Source organism: Eretmochelys imbricata, chromosome 3 (assembly GCF_965152235.1).
Source record: "Eretmochelys imbricata isolate rEreImb1 chromosome 3, rEreImb1.hap1, whole genome shotgun sequence".
NCBI lineage: Eukaryota > Metazoa > Chordata > Testudines > Cheloniidae > Eretmochelys > Eretmochelys imbricata.
The window spans coordinates 109,830,892-109,848,873 of NC_135574.1; the positions used below are offsets into that span (position 1 = coordinate 109,830,892).

At 38.6% G+C, this 17,982-nt stretch overlaps 1 protein-coding gene across 1 annotated transcript in view; it reads left to right on the forward strand.

The window, feature by feature from the left end:
- Positions 1–17,982, forward strand: part of UTRN (utrophin) — a 528,745-nt gene that overhangs the window by 376,675 nt on the left and 134,088 nt on the right. Inside the window, exons 56-59 of the mRNA XM_077813162.1 lie at positions 1,049–1,317; positions 3,536–3,682; positions 5,132–5,210; positions 8,911–8,971. Of these exons, the coding sequence (XP_077669288.1) occupies positions 1,049–1,317; positions 3,536–3,682; positions 5,132–5,210; positions 8,911–8,971 (556 nt within the window). The remainder of the gene's footprint in view (positions 1–1,048; positions 1,318–3,535; positions 3,683–5,131; positions 5,211–8,910; positions 8,972–17,982) is intronic.

A 17,982-nucleotide genomic window follows, 5' to 3' on the forward strand; every position in this document is an offset into this window, starting at 1 on the left:
GAGAGCCATTGCTCAGTCCCAAGTTTGGAACTCCTGTATGTCCGCACATCATGCTGCTAGTAGACCACTTATCAGGCTCCCACCAATTGTTTATAAGAAGGAAGAGATCCGGCATATGCATACTTAACACATACTGTCAGAGTGCGAAACTTTAGACAGTGTGTTTGTAAGTTACAGTAATGTCAAATAATACTATGCATGCTCAGGTCTTGACTCTGAGTGGGATTTAAACAAAAACTTCCAGACATAATCGGTGTCATCATCCATTTTATCTCCTTAAGACTAAGGCACCCATCCTTGCCATATTTATCCTACCTTCAGCTTTGTTTGCTGAGTTATAACAGGTCTCCATTGACATAAATGGGATTTTTCTGGGGATCCTGGATGCAGTTTTCAAAGCTGCTTGGAGGATTTAGACATAAAGCATTGAAATTAATGAGGAATGTGCATCAAAATCTCAACTCTGTCATTTTGGTTAGGAATCCTGGTTTTGTTTTTGGTTTTGTTGTGCAGCTCTAGCTTTGCAGTACTCCATTTACATGACTGTTTAAGTGGGGCATTAACATTAAAATCACTGTTGCAGAGCTGCGGAAATATTTAAGGTGTGAAACTGAGAAAACGTGATTCACTTTAACAGAGAGTTAAGAGAGAAAAAAGATTTGGGTTGGGGCAGAGGTTCATGAACTGGGAAAGTGAGGTGGCACACCTTGCAGATTACTCTTGCAGATTCCAGAGGTACCACAAACACCAATAGCCAGTCCTAGGCTCTTGCTTTTTGTAATGCATGGAAATGAGGATGAATTTCTTAGCAATTATCCTAGCCATGTTGTTCTTTAAGAATAAAGTTTGTTTTTCATTTTATTTTATTGGACTTTACTTGTTGAGTTATTTAAAGAAAAATCTGCTGGATTATGATGAGCTCTGAATTGGCTGGACGTCTTATTGAATGTGCTCCTTGTACAGAATTAAATCTGTTCAACCAAAAATGAACAGCAGCTTTAAAAAAAAAAAAAAAATCCTAAACCCTGAAACCACCTTTTCACTGCAGAGTTGACTCCTGAGGAGAAAGCACAGAGAATTGCCAAAGCTGTGCGCAAGCAGTCTTCAGAGGTGAAAGAGAAATGGGAGAGCCTGAATGCCAGTGCCAACAATTGGCAGAAGCTAGTGGACAAAGCATTAGAGAAACTAAAAGACTTGCAGTGTGCCATGGACGACCTGGATGCTGACTTGAAAGAGGCTGAGAATGTGCGAAATGGCTGGAAACCAGTAGGAGATTTACTGATTGACTCATTGCAGGAACACATTGAGAAAACTACAGTAAGCATGAAATTCTATGTGAATATAACAACTGTTTTTAGCAGGGTAGAGAGCCCCAGAGCCAGAACCTTTCCCTACTGTAGGGAAAGGCTCCAGCAGTAAGGAAAGGCTCTGGCAGTGGGTCGGCAGCAGGGAAACACTCTAACAGTTCCTCACAGCTAAAGCCCTTCCTTGCTGCCTCCCCTCTGCCACAGCCTTTCCTCACCGCCGTGAAAGGCTCTAGTATCAGGGAGCTGCCTCCCCCACCAGAGCCTTTCACTGCCGCATGTGGCTACGTGCTGCCGTGTGGACATAGGCTGCTTTTCACTAGGTAAGCATACCCGGCATGCCGCCTACAGTATGGACAAGGCCTTATAATTAAGTTTGCTCCAGGGCATTTCCTATAACACAATTATTAAACTTCAAGGAAATTGCGAATTAAGGCAACAGCTATAATTGTCACTAACTTCATTTCATATTCCTTAGTACCGAAATTATGTCATACCTAGAAACACTCAGACTCCTTAGCTTCACAACAAAATCTTTCAGTTCCAACATACAGCACGCACAATACACAGTGATCAAAGCCATACTCAAATGCACAGGTTTACTTCTGACCTTAGCATGTAAAGTTACTCATGAAAGGATCAACCATCTTAGCATGTAAACATTTGCAAAAAGATTCCATCTTTATATGTATTGCAAATAATTATGTGCATGTATGGTACTATGTAAGTAGTATATCTGACTGCTTCACTTCACTGGTGTTCATACATACATGACTAGGGCTTTACATCTCCGTCCTCTGAAGTTTTGCTCAGACTTTCAGGTTCAATGGAACCTAGAAACTTTGAGTCAAACACAGTCAAAGCTGATTTATATCCAGACTGCAGTTGATTTAAGAAGAGTAATGTATACATTCCTCCCCCTTTTCCATTTTCATATAGATAGTAAACCAAGCTCTCGCATGCTGCAGGGAATAGCTCTTTGTTCTTGTGTTAAGAAACAGTGTGTCATATCTTGATGTCATTTCTGCAAAGGAGGGTAAAGCAAAGTCTATTAAATTTTCATTGTTATGGAAATCAGAAAGATCTGCTAGAGTTGTGGAGGACTGTAGGCAGCCCACAAACCAAAATTTCCCCTCTTGCTGTGAATGGGACTGATTAGGCATAGTTTCAGGGAAGGTAGGGAATAACTGGATTGTCCAAAAAACCTCTCTCTTTTTCTAGTTGTTATTGGCTTGTTCAGTGACATTTAGTCAAGCTCTTCACAGCATCAAACAATTACTTTTACCTGCTCACAGCAAGAAAGACATTTAGTGCATATTTTCAACCATAACTAAAACTTTTACTTTTTAATGTTATATTTAGTTTAGTTTGATTCAGAAAACCTTTCTTCTTCTTTTTATCATAATTGTTTTAACTGTACAGTCAGAATCCCATAAAGTATTCTATTCCTTTTCCTTGGAAGATGCACTGCCTCTTGTTTGCTAATTCAGTAATGAGGTATTTGAATAAAGATTTTGCCAGCAGCTTTTGATCAGGGAACAATAGTCAGGCTTATTCAATAGATTTGGTTTAAGAATCTTTTATGTGAACTAGTATTACTAAGGTTTCAGAGTAGCAGCTGTGTTAGTCTGTATTCACAAAAAGAAAAGGAGGACTTGTGGCACCTTAGAGATTAACAAATTTATTAGAGCATAAGCTTTCGTGAGCTACAGCTCACTTCATGAATGTGAAGTGAAGCCGAAGAAGTGAACTGTAGCTCACGAAAGCTTATGCTCTAATAAATATATTAGTCTCTAAGGTGCCACAAGTACTCCTTTTCTTTTTAGTATTACTAAAACTCACTGAAGAATATTGCAGTATTGAATGAAATCTACCCCTGTGCAGAATGACCGCACAACCCCTATGCACTCCCAAAAACTTATTTAAGGCCTATTTTGATGGCTTAAGTGGGATGTAAGTAGGCTTTATATGGGCCCTGTGTACAGGAGTGGATTTAAAGTGAAATAATACAACTGGGAAGAATCCTTTACAGTCAGACTATTTAAGTAAATAGACTTTCCTCCAGAGAGAGTGCTGATTATCTCCTCTGCATGCTCTTGTTGAGCATAGTCACCTTATACTGCCGTGTCAGTGTCAGCCAAATGTAACTTGTTTTTTCTTTGGCATGCAAGCTTTTATTCTGTTCTGTAAGATGGTGGTCAAGCCAAGTGTGTGTTTTTTTTTCCTATCAGGCTTTCAGAGAAGAGATTGCACCAATTAACTTGAAAGTTAAAACAGTGAATGATTTATCTAGTCAGCTGTCTCCACTTGACCTTCATCCATCTTTAAAGATGTCTCGCCAGCTGGATGACCTGAATATGCGCTGGAAACTTTTGCAGGTATGCCCTCCTCCTTTCCCTGAAGGGGGAAGTGCTTCAGCAGTACTCTTCTTTTTCTCTTACAAAACAAATTATTACTATTTTTCTCTTATTGCTCTCTTGACTCTGTTACCATAGTGGCAAATAGCAATGAAAGGAGCTGTCTTTCCTTCACTGTCTTGACTGATAGCCTCCCTTTTCTGCTCTCTCAGCAGTTCACTCACTGAAGGGACTGCATTATTCTTCAGAGACTACATCTTATTTTTGTTTCATCTGTGTGTTAGCAATATTTGTACCAATTTGTAAGCACTGAAATAACTCCATAAATCATAGTTATTGAAACTTTTGAAAGTTGGCACATATATTTCTGCTGTGTTGCCATCTGTGTAAAAGTTTTTTTTTTTTTTTTTTTTTTAAATGTCCAATTTCCATAGGGAATTTTTCATGAATAATGTGAACACTGATAGGTCTGGGACCATGGGGTGGGGGAAAGGAAGTGAAGGTTTAGGATAACAAAACATGCTTGAGGGGTCTGGAGTGAATTCATATGGCTTATATTTCACTGGTGCTTCAGTGGTCTAGGACTGGTAAGGCAGAACCTGTGTATCTATTCAGTTCATTTACAGTTTTATGCTGAATGAAATAATGAGGATTCTTAATTTATTTATCAGTTTACCAATCTTTTAACCCACTCCCTTTGAACCACTATCTTTTATGGTATTTTTATTGTCAATCCACTTCTGTTAATTTTGATTTCCCCAAATCTCAGACTGTCTCCTGCCACATAAAGAAGGAATTGGGGAAATCAAAATGTTTTGAAAGAGGGAAAAAATATGTCTCCTTTATCTTTATCTTTGTTGCTGGGAACCTGCAGAGTTTTGATGTAAGCTCCTGGGCTACTAGGCTCAAAACAAGCTGTCCTGGGAGGCAAAGTTATTAACATTTCTGAAGCATCCCTCCTTGTCTCTCAAAATGTAATTTGGTGTTGGAATGATTTTCTGCCTTAAAGAGAATTAGCTAAACAGCCAAGCCCCTGCTGCATATGCTTAGTGAAGTTTAATTAGTAAACCAGAAGGAAGTCTGGCCATCCTGTCAGCCAGTGAAGAAGCATGCTCCAGAATGGTCCCATCTTGTAAAGGCAGCTGTAAGATTGATACGATCAAAGTGAGGCCTGCTGACTACAGATAGTTGGACAAAAGAAATGGGGAGAAATAAAACAGAAATTTTAATGGACAACTTTAGTCACCATGAAACTTCTGTTGTTCATTATTGATCTGCATTGCTTACACAAGTGCAACGTTACCTTGCTTTTAAAAAGAAAAACAGTGGATGTAAATGAACTGAGAATAAATAAATCTGGAAGACACATGAAATTTATTTGGAATTGAATGCAAACCAATGTTTTTATTGTGACTCCTCCTTTATGAAATAAATAAGAAACCTTGTTATTTTTTGTTTGTTTGTGTATAGGTATCTGTAGAGGATCGCCTTAAACTGCTACAGGAAGCACACCAGGATTTTGGCCCTACATCTCAACATTTTCTCTCCAGTAGGTGCTAATAATTAATTGATAAATTTGAGACAGTAGTTTTCTCTCCAGTCACCCCTCTCACAATGATACCCTTAACTGACCCGTAACATTGGGAAGTTTATCTTCCTTGTAGTTAACTACTCCGTTCTTTCAGCTGGGTCGATTCCCTCTTCCTCCTCATTCTTCTTCATTTCACTTCAGCTTTCTATACTGTTCCATCCTCATGGATCACCTAGGTGTCTCCATGCACAATGGTTCTACTCCTACCTATCTAACCACTCATTCTTTGTTTGCAGGTTTTGCTGCTTTTCTCCACCAAGCATCTATTTTTTATATAGAGAGAGTGTGATATATGTCAGTTCTTGTCCTTTTGCCCTCTGATATCCATATTCTTTTCATTCAAATTATCTTTACCTCTAACCTTAGCTACCAAACTGATACAAGACACGAGCTGGTCAAACTTCTTCAAAAAACAAAACAAAACAAAAAACCCATACTAATCAAAAGTTTCATTGTATGACATGCTCTGTCTTTTCAGAATTTCAAATGAGGCGAAAAGTCTAACAATTTCCTTCTTCTTTGGAGAGACCATTTTATTTATTTATTCCCATGTACTGAGTTATTAGAAATATAGATCTGGAACCCCCAAGTATTCATGGGATTTTCAGATTCATGGCCAACATTTGCTCCATTATGGAAACATAATGGAACTGTGGAATATAGATCCATGTTCGGTTTCTGAATCTTTCTCTCACCCACCAGCACCCCCGAAGTTCAAGTATGTTTAGATATAAGGTGTTAATTCAGGCCTGTCTCTAGTTTTTAGATGAACACTGCAATAATAATCATAGCTCTTTGTCATGTATTCTGTTCAGGTGCTTTGAGATGGGCAGAGAGTGTCATATAAATGACTTAATTCTTATATTCCACTTTTGATTCCATAGATCTCAATGTATTGTATGCTGATACGTGACATAATGCTAGGAGCATCTTGTCAGCTGACAAGCCAAATACCCTAAAATAATTTCAAAAGCCCTAGATACCTATTGTCCCCTTTTCAGGAAATGTAACAGCCATATTCTCATTTCAAACCCACAAGTGCATTTGAAATAAAGAGCCTGGTGAAAGAGGTGCAGTGTCATACATTTAATTCAAAAATACAGGTCACACATAGGACAAAGATTTTTAGAGCAATTCCTCCAAAATGGGACCTATTTGCAGACCAGCTGGTACCTCTAAGTCCTGCCAGTTACTTCAACAGTGACCCTGAGAACAGAGCCACTTAACACCTTTTTTGCACAAATTAGTAAATAAAATACCTCAATAGTACCAGGGAATGCCTGGGAAACTGGAGGACTCTGTTTAGTCTTAGAATTAGTACAGCTAAAGAAGCATCCTCAAGCTGCCTTACCAGCATGCCTCAGCTTTGTTCTTGAGGAATGTCCCTTTCGGGGATTGGCAGTCAATCCTGAAACACTAGTCACTCCTGTTCTACAAAGGACAACCTGACACAGAGGAGAGCTTGAAGCAATCTCAATAGGTTGCCCCAACCCATGCTCCAGCTCTTCCCTGATCTATTTCTGTCATCCCACCAACATTTTATGAGAGGGAAGACATCTGCAATCTAATTGCATCCTTTCTCAACTTGGAATCCTTGGGCTCCTTAAAGCTTACCCTCATGTTGGCCAAGTTTAGCCATCCCTAATGTAGATGAGTATAAAATAATCCATAATTCCCTAAAAGAAATCCATGGTACTGTCTCAAAGCTTTCAGAAATACTAGCTTGATTTTTTGCTCATTTTAATTTATTTTACAGGTCCACAGTTCCAGAACTCTGTAGTTCATCTTTTGTATTCTTAGAAGAATAGATTAATGTCAATCAGTTGTTATCTTCATATGCTCTGTGACTCAGCCTGCTGTACTTTTCAACCAAAGCCTTCAGCCACCCTCTTCAATGCCTCCCTCAACTGCATCCAACCTTTTACTAATATCTGCAATATTCGTACTGGGGCCCAGAATCAATAATTACTCTGTTCATCTTCCACCCATAAATAATGATTTTAAAAAAATTCACCTTTGCACAGGTTCATGCAGCACATAAGATGGACAATGTTTTTATTGACTATGGTTCTAAATAAGAATGGTATCACTTGATCCACAGGAATTAGAGATAAATCTATTATTATATTATCAAGACTCTCTGCCTGCCAGTGCAGAATATCTGCAGTCACTCATAACTAATAAGTCAAATCTGAGCAAAACTCGGAGGGGGCTAATCTTCTCAGTTAGCTAACATCATTCAAATAATAGTACCGCAGAAATCAATGGCAATCACTAACAATATTAGGAAATGAAGGTCTGAAAGCAACATATTTCTAAAGTTGTCTGCTATCTTGGCCTATCTGTGTGATTTCACTCTTTCTCTCCTCCACACTACAAATCCTTAAAATACAAGCCCTACTATTCTCTTTGTTTCAAATTATGAGAAAATAAAATGACTGCTTGGTCATGGAACTTTTTTTCTTACAAATTAGCAACACTTATTAAAATATGGATACATTTTTTCCCCTTTATGGGTGGCACAGAATTTTTGCTTAATTCTTTCAATACCATATAAAAATGTAGACTTTTTTCATAAATTCATATTTTTCCCCAATTAATCTGTTGTTTAGTAAATTAATTTATTAACTCTGAACAATGTGGACAGAATTTTCATCCCACTTGCCTAGATGTTTAAATATGGGGTTTGATGCCTAACGTTCGGGGTCTAACTTTGGCTTGTGTGTTGAATATAAATTCGTCTCATTGTGCTGGTTAATTATTCCTTCTTATTCTTTCAAGAACAAATATCATTTGCTTCCACAGTGAACATGATGAAGTGAATTTCCCGTATAGTAGAAACTGTTTAACCAAACACCAGTTTGGTTATGTCCTCTGGGGAGATATAAAGTATGTGGAGATATGGAATATGTATACGGGGATGCCCAGCATGTGGCCACTTCGAAGATAATCTGCCACCTATCCTCACTCTTCATCTAAAGATTTCTGGTGTCTCCTGAGACTTTTAGATAAACAGAATTGTACTGTATTTTACATTTTGTATGTCTTATCTGTGGGTGTGTTATAGGGCAACCTGACTTTACAGATTACCTTTTTTGCTATCAGATTTACATAAATTTTGCACAGATTACTGTCTCCAGGAGCATGGGAATCGGTCTAATGTTTTCTGTATTTCACAGAACATTAATATATGTTAATTTGGATTGCAAACAGGAGCTGAGGAAAATAACTAATAGCGTAGTTATTATTTTTCTTTTTCATTATATTGTAGTATATTAATTATGGTAGTGGAGGCCCATATTTCCAAAGCTTAAATTGCTTGTAATTTCTGAAACCCATTGCTGCAAATAGGAAAAAGTTTTAAAATACCTTCTTAGCCTGCTTCTGAGTGGATGGCTTACTAAGCTACAATTTATTATCCTTCTTTGAAATGGAATCACCATATTTGTTTATTTTATTTCTTGCTTGGCATCAAATGGATGTATAACACCACCCTGATATATTACCATGGTTTTCTCCAGCCGAATTACTGAAAGCCTGACTGGAAAATTAGAGCCTTTTCCACTTAATTTATTATAAGAGGGTTTAAATGTAAAAAGAAATCATGTTTTTAAGACAGGTGCTGTTTAATCACCACCTCCTATGTTTTTCCCCCCAGCTTCAGTTCAGCTTCCATGGCAGAGATCTGTTTCACATAACAAAGTGCCCTATTACATCAAGTAAGTTGGCCTTGATTCTCATTTAGCTGCACTAAAGAAAGCAAAGAGTTTTGTGAGCTAAGCCTGTTACGAACCTAATGTTACAATATTAGAAGAAATGTTACCAGCATACTCACTGCTTAATGTATCATGCTGTATGTGTTATATATTTTTTCTACAATATGAGCACTGGTTTACAAATGTATACAAATCATCCAGCATAGAAGCTCTGATTCAGCAAGGTTATTTAAGCACATTCTTGTCTTTAAGCACATGAGTAGTGCCATTGAAGCCAATAGGGCTACTCGTGTCCTTAAAGTTTGGCACATGTTTAAGAACCTTGTTCATTCAAAGCCTAACCCGTAGAGAAAAAGAAAAGGGGGGGGGGGAGATTGTTTTTCTGTAAAAGTCTGAATACATGGTATATCTACTCTCAATCATTTAATGACAAAGTCCATAGTTGAGAAGCATTTTTGTAGTGACTAATTTTTACAAAGAAAAAGTAAATGATTTACAGTTGAAAATCTGTTGTTTTTCTTTTTGTTCAGAGCTCCTATATGCATAGCCATCTGGCTGATCCTTCTGCTTTTCCTGTTCTCCTAGTTTTTTTCTTTGCTTTTGAAATACCGACTTGGCAAAAAATTAACCTATTTGCTGAATAAATTGTAAACAATGAAAATAGGTCTTCGTGGAGACATTCAGTGTGTTCTAATGGAAAAAATCATTTGCAATCAGTTTTCTTATATAATGATGTTTATATACCTGTACTTTCTCCTGTATGCTAGAAGGACAAAGATCATGGCTCTATCAGGAAACCAGCAGCTGTTTGCAAAAGGGATAAATGCTGTTTTGGAATATCCAATGCACAGCCATTTTAAACCAAACCAGGAGTAGTTTGTTTTAGTTCTGAGTGGGGGAAAGTCCATGCAAAATGTTGTCAGTGTCTGTTTGGAAGGGCCATATTACTCCTCATTGTAGCATATCTATGAGTGAGCATCGTAGGTCATCCCAAACCAGTGCCATCAAAACCTTTATGCTGCAGTACATGACATTGTCGTTTATCTGTAGAGCTCGCATTCAGAGTCTCACTAAAAACTATTTTAGAAATATTTGGGTGTTCTAAATATGAAGTTAATTGTACTATTTCTTTGTCTCTCTGCCTGTGTTTGCCCAGCCTTTCCTACTCTTTCTCAGAGTAGGAGATTCCTTCCTTCATGCCCAGGATGGGGGAGAGGAGCTGAGGTGAGAAGGAGGAGACTGAAAAAGCATAGTCTATAGTGCCTCTCCCTTTCTGCAGTGCTTCAAAAGGCCACCCTGCTTCAGGCAGCTGCAAAACTGGTGCAACCATGTCTGCAGTGCTAGGTGTGCAGGGAAGTTAAATGCTTGAAGAAGTGAGTTTGGCTGCTATGTCCTTGATCACACTGACTCATCCTTGCTCACACTGACTCATCCTCCAATGGCTGGAGCATTTGGGGATAAAGAGGTGTTAGTACTGATAGAGGTTCTGCCAAGCTACGCATAGTTTGGGGGAGAGGGAAGGGATCCCTTCCTCCCCCCTCATCTCCCAAATTGCCTCTCTCATTCTGGATACGCTTGTCCCTTCTTCACGGCTTTGTATCTCTGGGTAGGAGGGGGAGAAGTCACTGGTGCATCTTCTTCCAACCTACAATTAATGCTGGATTTTGTGGTGCTTGATCCTCTCTGACACCAGCAGCTATGAGAGCCCTGTAGAGGCTCCTCGTACCTCACAGCTACATCATCTGGGCTGCTTTGTGAACCTCATCACCTTCTCTTGACAGGAAGGAGCACTGTGGGGCTCACTCTGTCATTATAGTAGCATCATGGGTCTCCCCCTCACCACAGTTAACATTTGGGGTTCTTCTTTGAGTAATGTCCCTATGATTGCTCCACACCAAGATATCTGCGAACCCATGCACCCTTAATTGCAGATTTTCATCACCAGTTCTGCAGGTCCATGCCTGCACCCTCCTCCCCATTGTGCTCTGGGGCAAAGTATACCCGCTGCCTCTCCAGTTCCTTCTCAACCTGTCTGCAGCTTATGACAGAGCATAGTGGTGTCTGTTAGCTAACTGCACAGCTTGCTGCCTCTCTCCCTTAATCTTTTCTTTTTCTTTTTCTTTTTCTTTTTCTTTTTCTTTTCTTTTCTTTTCTTTTCTTTTCTTTTCTTTTCTTTTCTTTTCTTTTCTTTTCTTTAGCGCACTCTGTGCATTTGGGGGCTTCCCCAGCCTGCTTGCTGAATGAGGCAGGCATCTCATATGAAAGCTTATATTATAGTTAATGTATAATAATGCATGCATATCGGGGGGGTGAGAGCAGCGAGATACAGTTGCATTGGCAACATGATCTTTGCATTTCCTGCCTTTTTTGAGGGCATCACTTTGCAATTTTAATGCACTTTTTTGATTAGCAAAGAGAAACAATTTAAACATACATAGCATATATATTTCGAAAGCAGGCTACACGTTATTTGAGTCTGGACCAACTATGTAGATCCTTGCTTAAGAAATTCAGAGTATTGAGTCTTTCCAGTCATATCTTGTTAATTACCTTGGTGGAAAACAACATAAAAAGAGAATAAAATTATCAGAGCTGGCCAAAGAGGAGAGTTTGCTAACAAGAGATTTAGCTGAAATAAATAAAATCATGTTTTATGTAATAAAGCAGAGGATTTTTTTAAAAAGATTCAACAAGGATGATCGCAAAGCAGGCAAAACAGTTACTTTAATCTGGCAGCCCCACAGATGCTGTACCCAAGGCAGGCCCTTTCGAAGTTTTCTAAGAAGGCCTCAGTATCATCACCTGCCTTGTAGGTGGGGAACTTTCTGGGATGGGAAGTGGTACCTGGAGAAGGATTGCTAGGGTTTGTTGGTATATTCTGCTGAGCCTTTATCTTCTCCACCTCCTCCACATGCTTCCTCTCTTTTTCCTTCTCCTCCTCCACATGCTTCCTTGCCTCCATTTCCCTCTTGTGGGCAGCCTTCTGTACCTCCTTCTCCAGCCGCATGAGTGCTATCTGTCTTTCATGTTCCCTTTATTTTTCCTCAGCCTGAAATTTGGCTAATTCCAGCTGTAGTCGAGCCGCGGATTTTGTCATTCTAACCTCTCTGTTTTTAACTAACTTTACACCTGGGGTTTAGAAATAAACAAACAAAACTTGGCTGTAAAATTTTGCTGTGGCCAGTCAGGATTTTTAGACAAAGCACTATCATCATTCAATAATCATTAAGACAGCATTATAAAAGGGGAATGGTCAAGTGTAGGCAGCGAGTGGAAGAGTCTTTTAATGTCCCCACTAGATTTTTTTCATCATTTGTCTATTTTTATAAAGGTTGGTTTTAATAAGCAAGGCCAAAGCAATTGAAGTAGAAAATTCACCCACTGTCCCCACAAGAAGGCTTTTGCAGAGCTTTTTCTTTACTATAAGCTTGATGTAGACTGCCTTGATATTTATGCCTTGAAAAAAAGTAGAACAATCTGATATTTAATAGGCAGATTTTATTTGTTTTTTAAAAGCACGCTGAAGAATGCTAAATATTTATAGCTTCACAATCTGCTAGGCCATCTTTCCTTGGCAGTTGCCTTATTTTCTCATTGCATACTGTCTCCAAACTTCACACTTGCCAGCAGCAGGTAAGGGAAGTACTGAATTATGGAAAACAGAACAAAAAAAGTGTCAGAAAAAAGCTGATGCTTAATTTTGTCTTTTGGGGAATTATCAGGCTGAGGCATTTTATCCAGATTTAAATTTATATATTTTTGGTATAACCCTAACCCTAAACTATGTCCATTCCCTACTTTCAGACCTAGTTAGGAGAAGAGAGGGAAAACAATGCCATAATTAAAAACATATTTAATTGAACAATTCGTGTGCTTTGACAGTACAATTCAAGAGAGAAATCTCACATCTGCAATAATTACCATTTATACAAGGAACGAGTTCTTGGACAAATGTACAGATTAGCTTGTCACTTAATTTTCCTAATGATATTTCTGGATTCAACATAAGAATGGCCATACTGGGTCAGGCCATACTGGGTCCATCTATCCCAGTATCCTGTCTTCCAGTGCCAGGTGCCCCAGAGGGAATGAACAGAACAGGTAATCATCAAGAGATCCATCCCCTGTTGCTCTTTCCCAGCTTCTGGCAAACAGAGGCTAGGGACATCATTCCTGCCCATCCTGGCTAATAGCCATTGATGGACCTATCCTCCATGAATTTATCTAGTTCTTTTTTGAATCCTGTTATGGTCTTGACCTTCACAACATCATCTGGCAAAGAGTTCCACAGATTGACTGTGCATTGTACGAAGAAATACTTCCTTTTGTTTGTTTTAAACCTGCTACCTATTAATTTCATTTGGTGTCCCCTAGTTCTAGTGTTATGAGAAGGAGTAAATAACACTTCCTTCTTTACTTTCTCCACACCAATCATGATTTTATAGACCTCTATCATATTCCTCATTTAATACGAGGCACTCTAGTTCACCCATCTTATAATTTATAGTAACTGGAGTTCCCTGCCCTGGAGAGAGATCCTCAGTGTGAGAGGATACCATGACATCATCTGGAAGGAGGGTCTCATCTATGGGATTGTTTTCTTCTGCTCCAGTTGGATGCTCTCCTTCTCTGAGACTTTCATCCTCCTCAACAGCACAGAGGCTGTCAGACCAGGGGTTGGGACTGTTTTGCTGTGTCCTGGAAAGTCTCATCTGTATACCTCTGTGTCCCTTAGCTCCTCCAGGTCAGCCACTCTGGTATCCAAAGCCCATACACGGTCTCTGAGAGTCAGGAGCTCCTTGCACCAAACGCAAACATACACCACCTGCCCATAGGGCAGGTAATCAATCATACATGCCACATTGAGTACATTGAACTGGAAAGCCCCCAATCTGTTGCTGGACTACTGCCTGCATTCTCTTTATTTTTAATCCTGCAGCTCATTCTTTTGTTGATGTTTTCTTTTTATCAGGGGGTGGTTTTGGCATTAAGTTTAAGGAAGTTTAAAAAATGTTAAATGTATCTAGCCCCCCTTCACACTCTCCCTCCAAACTCCCTCGCAAAACTCCCCTATTAGCTGCTTCTGTTCGCTGGCTTCTCTGGTTGCTTAGGCCAAGGTCTGGTCTTTAAATGAAGTGTAAACCTGGAGCTGATATAACGCATAACTTAAGCTGAAAGAGAAGCAGGGCTGCCCTGGAGTCTAGGCAGTGATGTCTTTCAGCATCCCATTTCTTTCAAGAATAGTTATATTTAAGATTAATGGTCTCAAGGAGATATCCTAAGGCATGCTGCTTGTGCCATTTTTAGTGTCGGGGTTGTATGTAGAGAGATGGGGCTTAATAAACTGGATATCCTTTCGTCTGAGTTGAGGGATAAAAATGAACTGAAAAAGGGGGAGAATAAGAGCATCAATGAATTGCCACCTGCTGATGCCCCCTGGTAGCCTTAGGACAGTGTCTCCTTGCCTCAGTTTCCCCCTCAAAGGGCTTCTTAAATATACACTACACACCCTTTTGGGAGGCCATTCACAACACCCCTTCTTGGGGTCTGGGTTTATTCATAGAAAATAAAATTCAGCATCCCAAATCAGAGTCCATCTCTCTACCCTCTCATTGGGTCACTCCCAGGCCTTTCCTGCCTGTAGTCTCATTTTCCATTCCCAAGGTCTTCTGCTGGAGCCTCTTCACTACCAGCAGTTTGTGTCCAGCTTTTCCTGCTCTGGTCTCCCTAAACAGACCCCCTTCACTGCAGCTACCTACTGCTCCTTTATAGAGGAATCACCTGATCTCTTCCAGGTGTGCCTTTTCAGTAATCAGGGTTGTCTGACCCCAGGCATTCAGCCCTTAAGAGCAAGCCACCCTCTTACAAAGAGTACGATACAATGTTTGACATCTGTCAGAGATATTCAGAGAGTGAGAATGTGATAGATGAGTTGCAGATAATCTTACCTTTGAATTGGGATTCTGCAGAAGTACACCTGTTAGGATGATGATTTTTTTTGAAAATATACTACATCCTCAAGTTTTATGACACAAATAAGGGAAGTGTTTTTCACAAATTAGGAAACTCTCTCTGAGAAGGTGGAGGGTGTGTTTTAGCCTGCAATGGATCTGTAAGTAAGGAGAGTGTCAAAACGATTTAAAACGTCTGTATTTTGAGATAAGTAGCATTTGTTCTGTCTCCTGCCTAATGCCCATGGTAACAGGCTATTATGTGCCCAGACAGGGATGTCTCAAAGAAAAAGAGGGTTCTATTGCTGGCTTTTTTCCCTCCCACCTGTTCACTAATTTTGAAGTGCGCATACTGATTCTGGTGTTGTATAGTTATTCAATTACATGTAATGTGCCTAAGAGAGGTTTGCACAAAACCCTTTTGGCCCCCTATTACTTGAGCAAGAGGAAAACCAGTGGAGTACTTTGAAGAGGAGAGAGAGTTTGGTTTCCATGGAAGTGAGATTCGTTCTCTAGAGCCCAGATTTATGAAGCTGTTTATGCTTTTATGCTCTGCACAGTGAAAATATTTGATTGAATTGAACATACATGTTTGTTAATATATACAATTTACTCTGTTATTTTGTTTCCTCCTGTTCAAATCTTTTATTACATAAAACAAGTTGCCAAGTGGCTTTTGAGATTTTTCTTGGTCCTATTTAACTTCTATTCTATCTCTTCTTAATGCAAAATATTACCAAATTGTTCCATAGTTCTGTCATTTTGGGTTAATTATTGTAGTAGAATTCAGTGGACGGTGTTTGAAACCGAGGATGTGACTGAGGTCTACATCTGTAGAATCTAAATGCTCTTGAGGAAAGTTGATTTTTTTGAACTTTTTGACAAGAACGTGTCCAAAAGACTGGGACTAATGAGCCGTATGGAGAAGGATAGAATATAAGTCTCACAGTATTTATAATCCACTATTGTTTGTAATAAATGTGATAAGTTTGGAGAAATGGTTACAAGAGGCAAAAATTGATTTCTTTGAGCAAGCAGTAAATTGAATGCATTTTTCATTGGCTGTGCTGCAAAGATATGTGGGCTTTAATGGACATTCTCTGCAACTTTTTATTTATAACCATTTGAAGCACACAAGGCATGTTTGGCCTCCATATAGATGATGCAAAAATAAAACTTAAGGAAATGTATATTCATACAAAATTTTTTTTAAAAAACCATGAAAATTTACATCCACTCATTTTTTAAAAAACGACATTGAAATATACATCCATTAAAATTCACAGTCTGTAAATAAATTTGAGGAATATGTCATCAGTGAAAGGATTGGAGGAAAGAAATAATTACCCTGGCATTTCTCAGTGGTGTTCAGTTAAACACAACTAATCCTATTACAGTTATGAGTCTTTCCATATTTGTAATGTATTAGGTATTTGTACTGTCCAGAAGAACTCAAAAGGAAATGAGAGGGATCAAAGCAAATTTAATATTGTAGAAGGCATTTTACTTAAGGGCAGTGATGTCCCAGCAATCATCATCATCAAGCCATTAAATTCAAAATCTGTAATCACATACTTCTAAATGATCTTGAAAAGGACCTAGCATCATCAAAAACATTTTAAAAGCTACTTTATCCCCTTCTATATCACATTTAACTCTCCAGGGTGAGGAATCTTGATGCTGTACTTTTCAAGTCTTCCTTCAGAACAATTCTTTCTCTTCTGATCTCAGTTGTACCATTAGTTTAGGGGAGAGAAAAAAATCCACTGACTCTGGAAGTAAATCTTTTTCTTCCTACTGGCCCCATTCATAATACCATCTTCTGTGTGAACTGAAGGGGAAAATAATAATTAAATTGCCTCCAAATGTTATATAGTTTTAATTTTGAGATTATTTCGTTAGTTACCACTAGCCTTCATTTTCTAATTAAGAATTACAGGTAGTGCTTTTTGTCCTAAGGGAGTTCACAGTATACATACAGAAATTACTCCACCCACTACTGAAATGCAGCTGCCCTTACAACAGCATGCTGGCTGTTTTACAGCACACTTTTGCAGTAGTTTAAGAAAGGAAGTTAAATATGCTGTATCCAGATGAAACTGTATGAGGAGCTTAGACAGGCAGGAAGTAATTCCTCCAATTGGAATTTAGCCAGGACAACAGTGCCAGCTTGTAAAGTGCCATGGAATTGTTAATGACTGTTAATGACTATTAGAGATTATTAATGACTATTGGAGACTATTAGAGATCACAACTTCAGTTTTACATCCCATCCAAAAAACTTCATCTTCAGAAATACACCATGCCAGGGTATATTTTCTGTCAGGCAAATCAGTATTAGAACTAGCTCTAGCCTTGTCTACGCTTTGTCTACGCTTTGGAATTTTACAAAAATAATTCCCACCTCTAACCTACATTGTTATGGAGAAAACCTGATTACGTGACTAGAGTATTCCTGAGTCTGCAGGCAGCCAAAAACAATACCTCTGAGATGTGCGAACTGTCCCATTCAACTCAATTGAGTGGCTAACGCTTATACCTACCAATAACAATTTAAATGGCAACACTGTTAACTATTTCATTACTTATCATTTTAACAGACATGTCCAGCAAATGTTAAAAATGTATTAATTGGCAAAGGGAATTATTAGAAAGTTTATCATCAAATGGAGTTGATAACACATGGGTTGTATGATAAATTTGGTATCTGAAATTTTCGTGTCTGAGAGTTGAGGACAAAAACTTTGATGTTGCCCCCAGTTTCTTCTAAAATTGAAGGCCTGGGCTATTTTTTCAGTTTATTAATTTTCAGATTTTTAAGTTATAACACTATTAGTTGTAACCAGTTGTATTTATTTTTATTAATACATAAATCTGTTCATGCTGTGATGTTGGTCTTATTTTGGGGGAGGCTTCAAATTTCTCATGAAATGTATCTTACTGGGAATATTGTAGAATATGGTTTTATATTGTCAATAATTTTTGTTAGAGAATGAGATGTACAACATACTTTTGCCGAATGAGTCGCATATGTGAAACCAACAGAAAAAGAATTCAGTATCA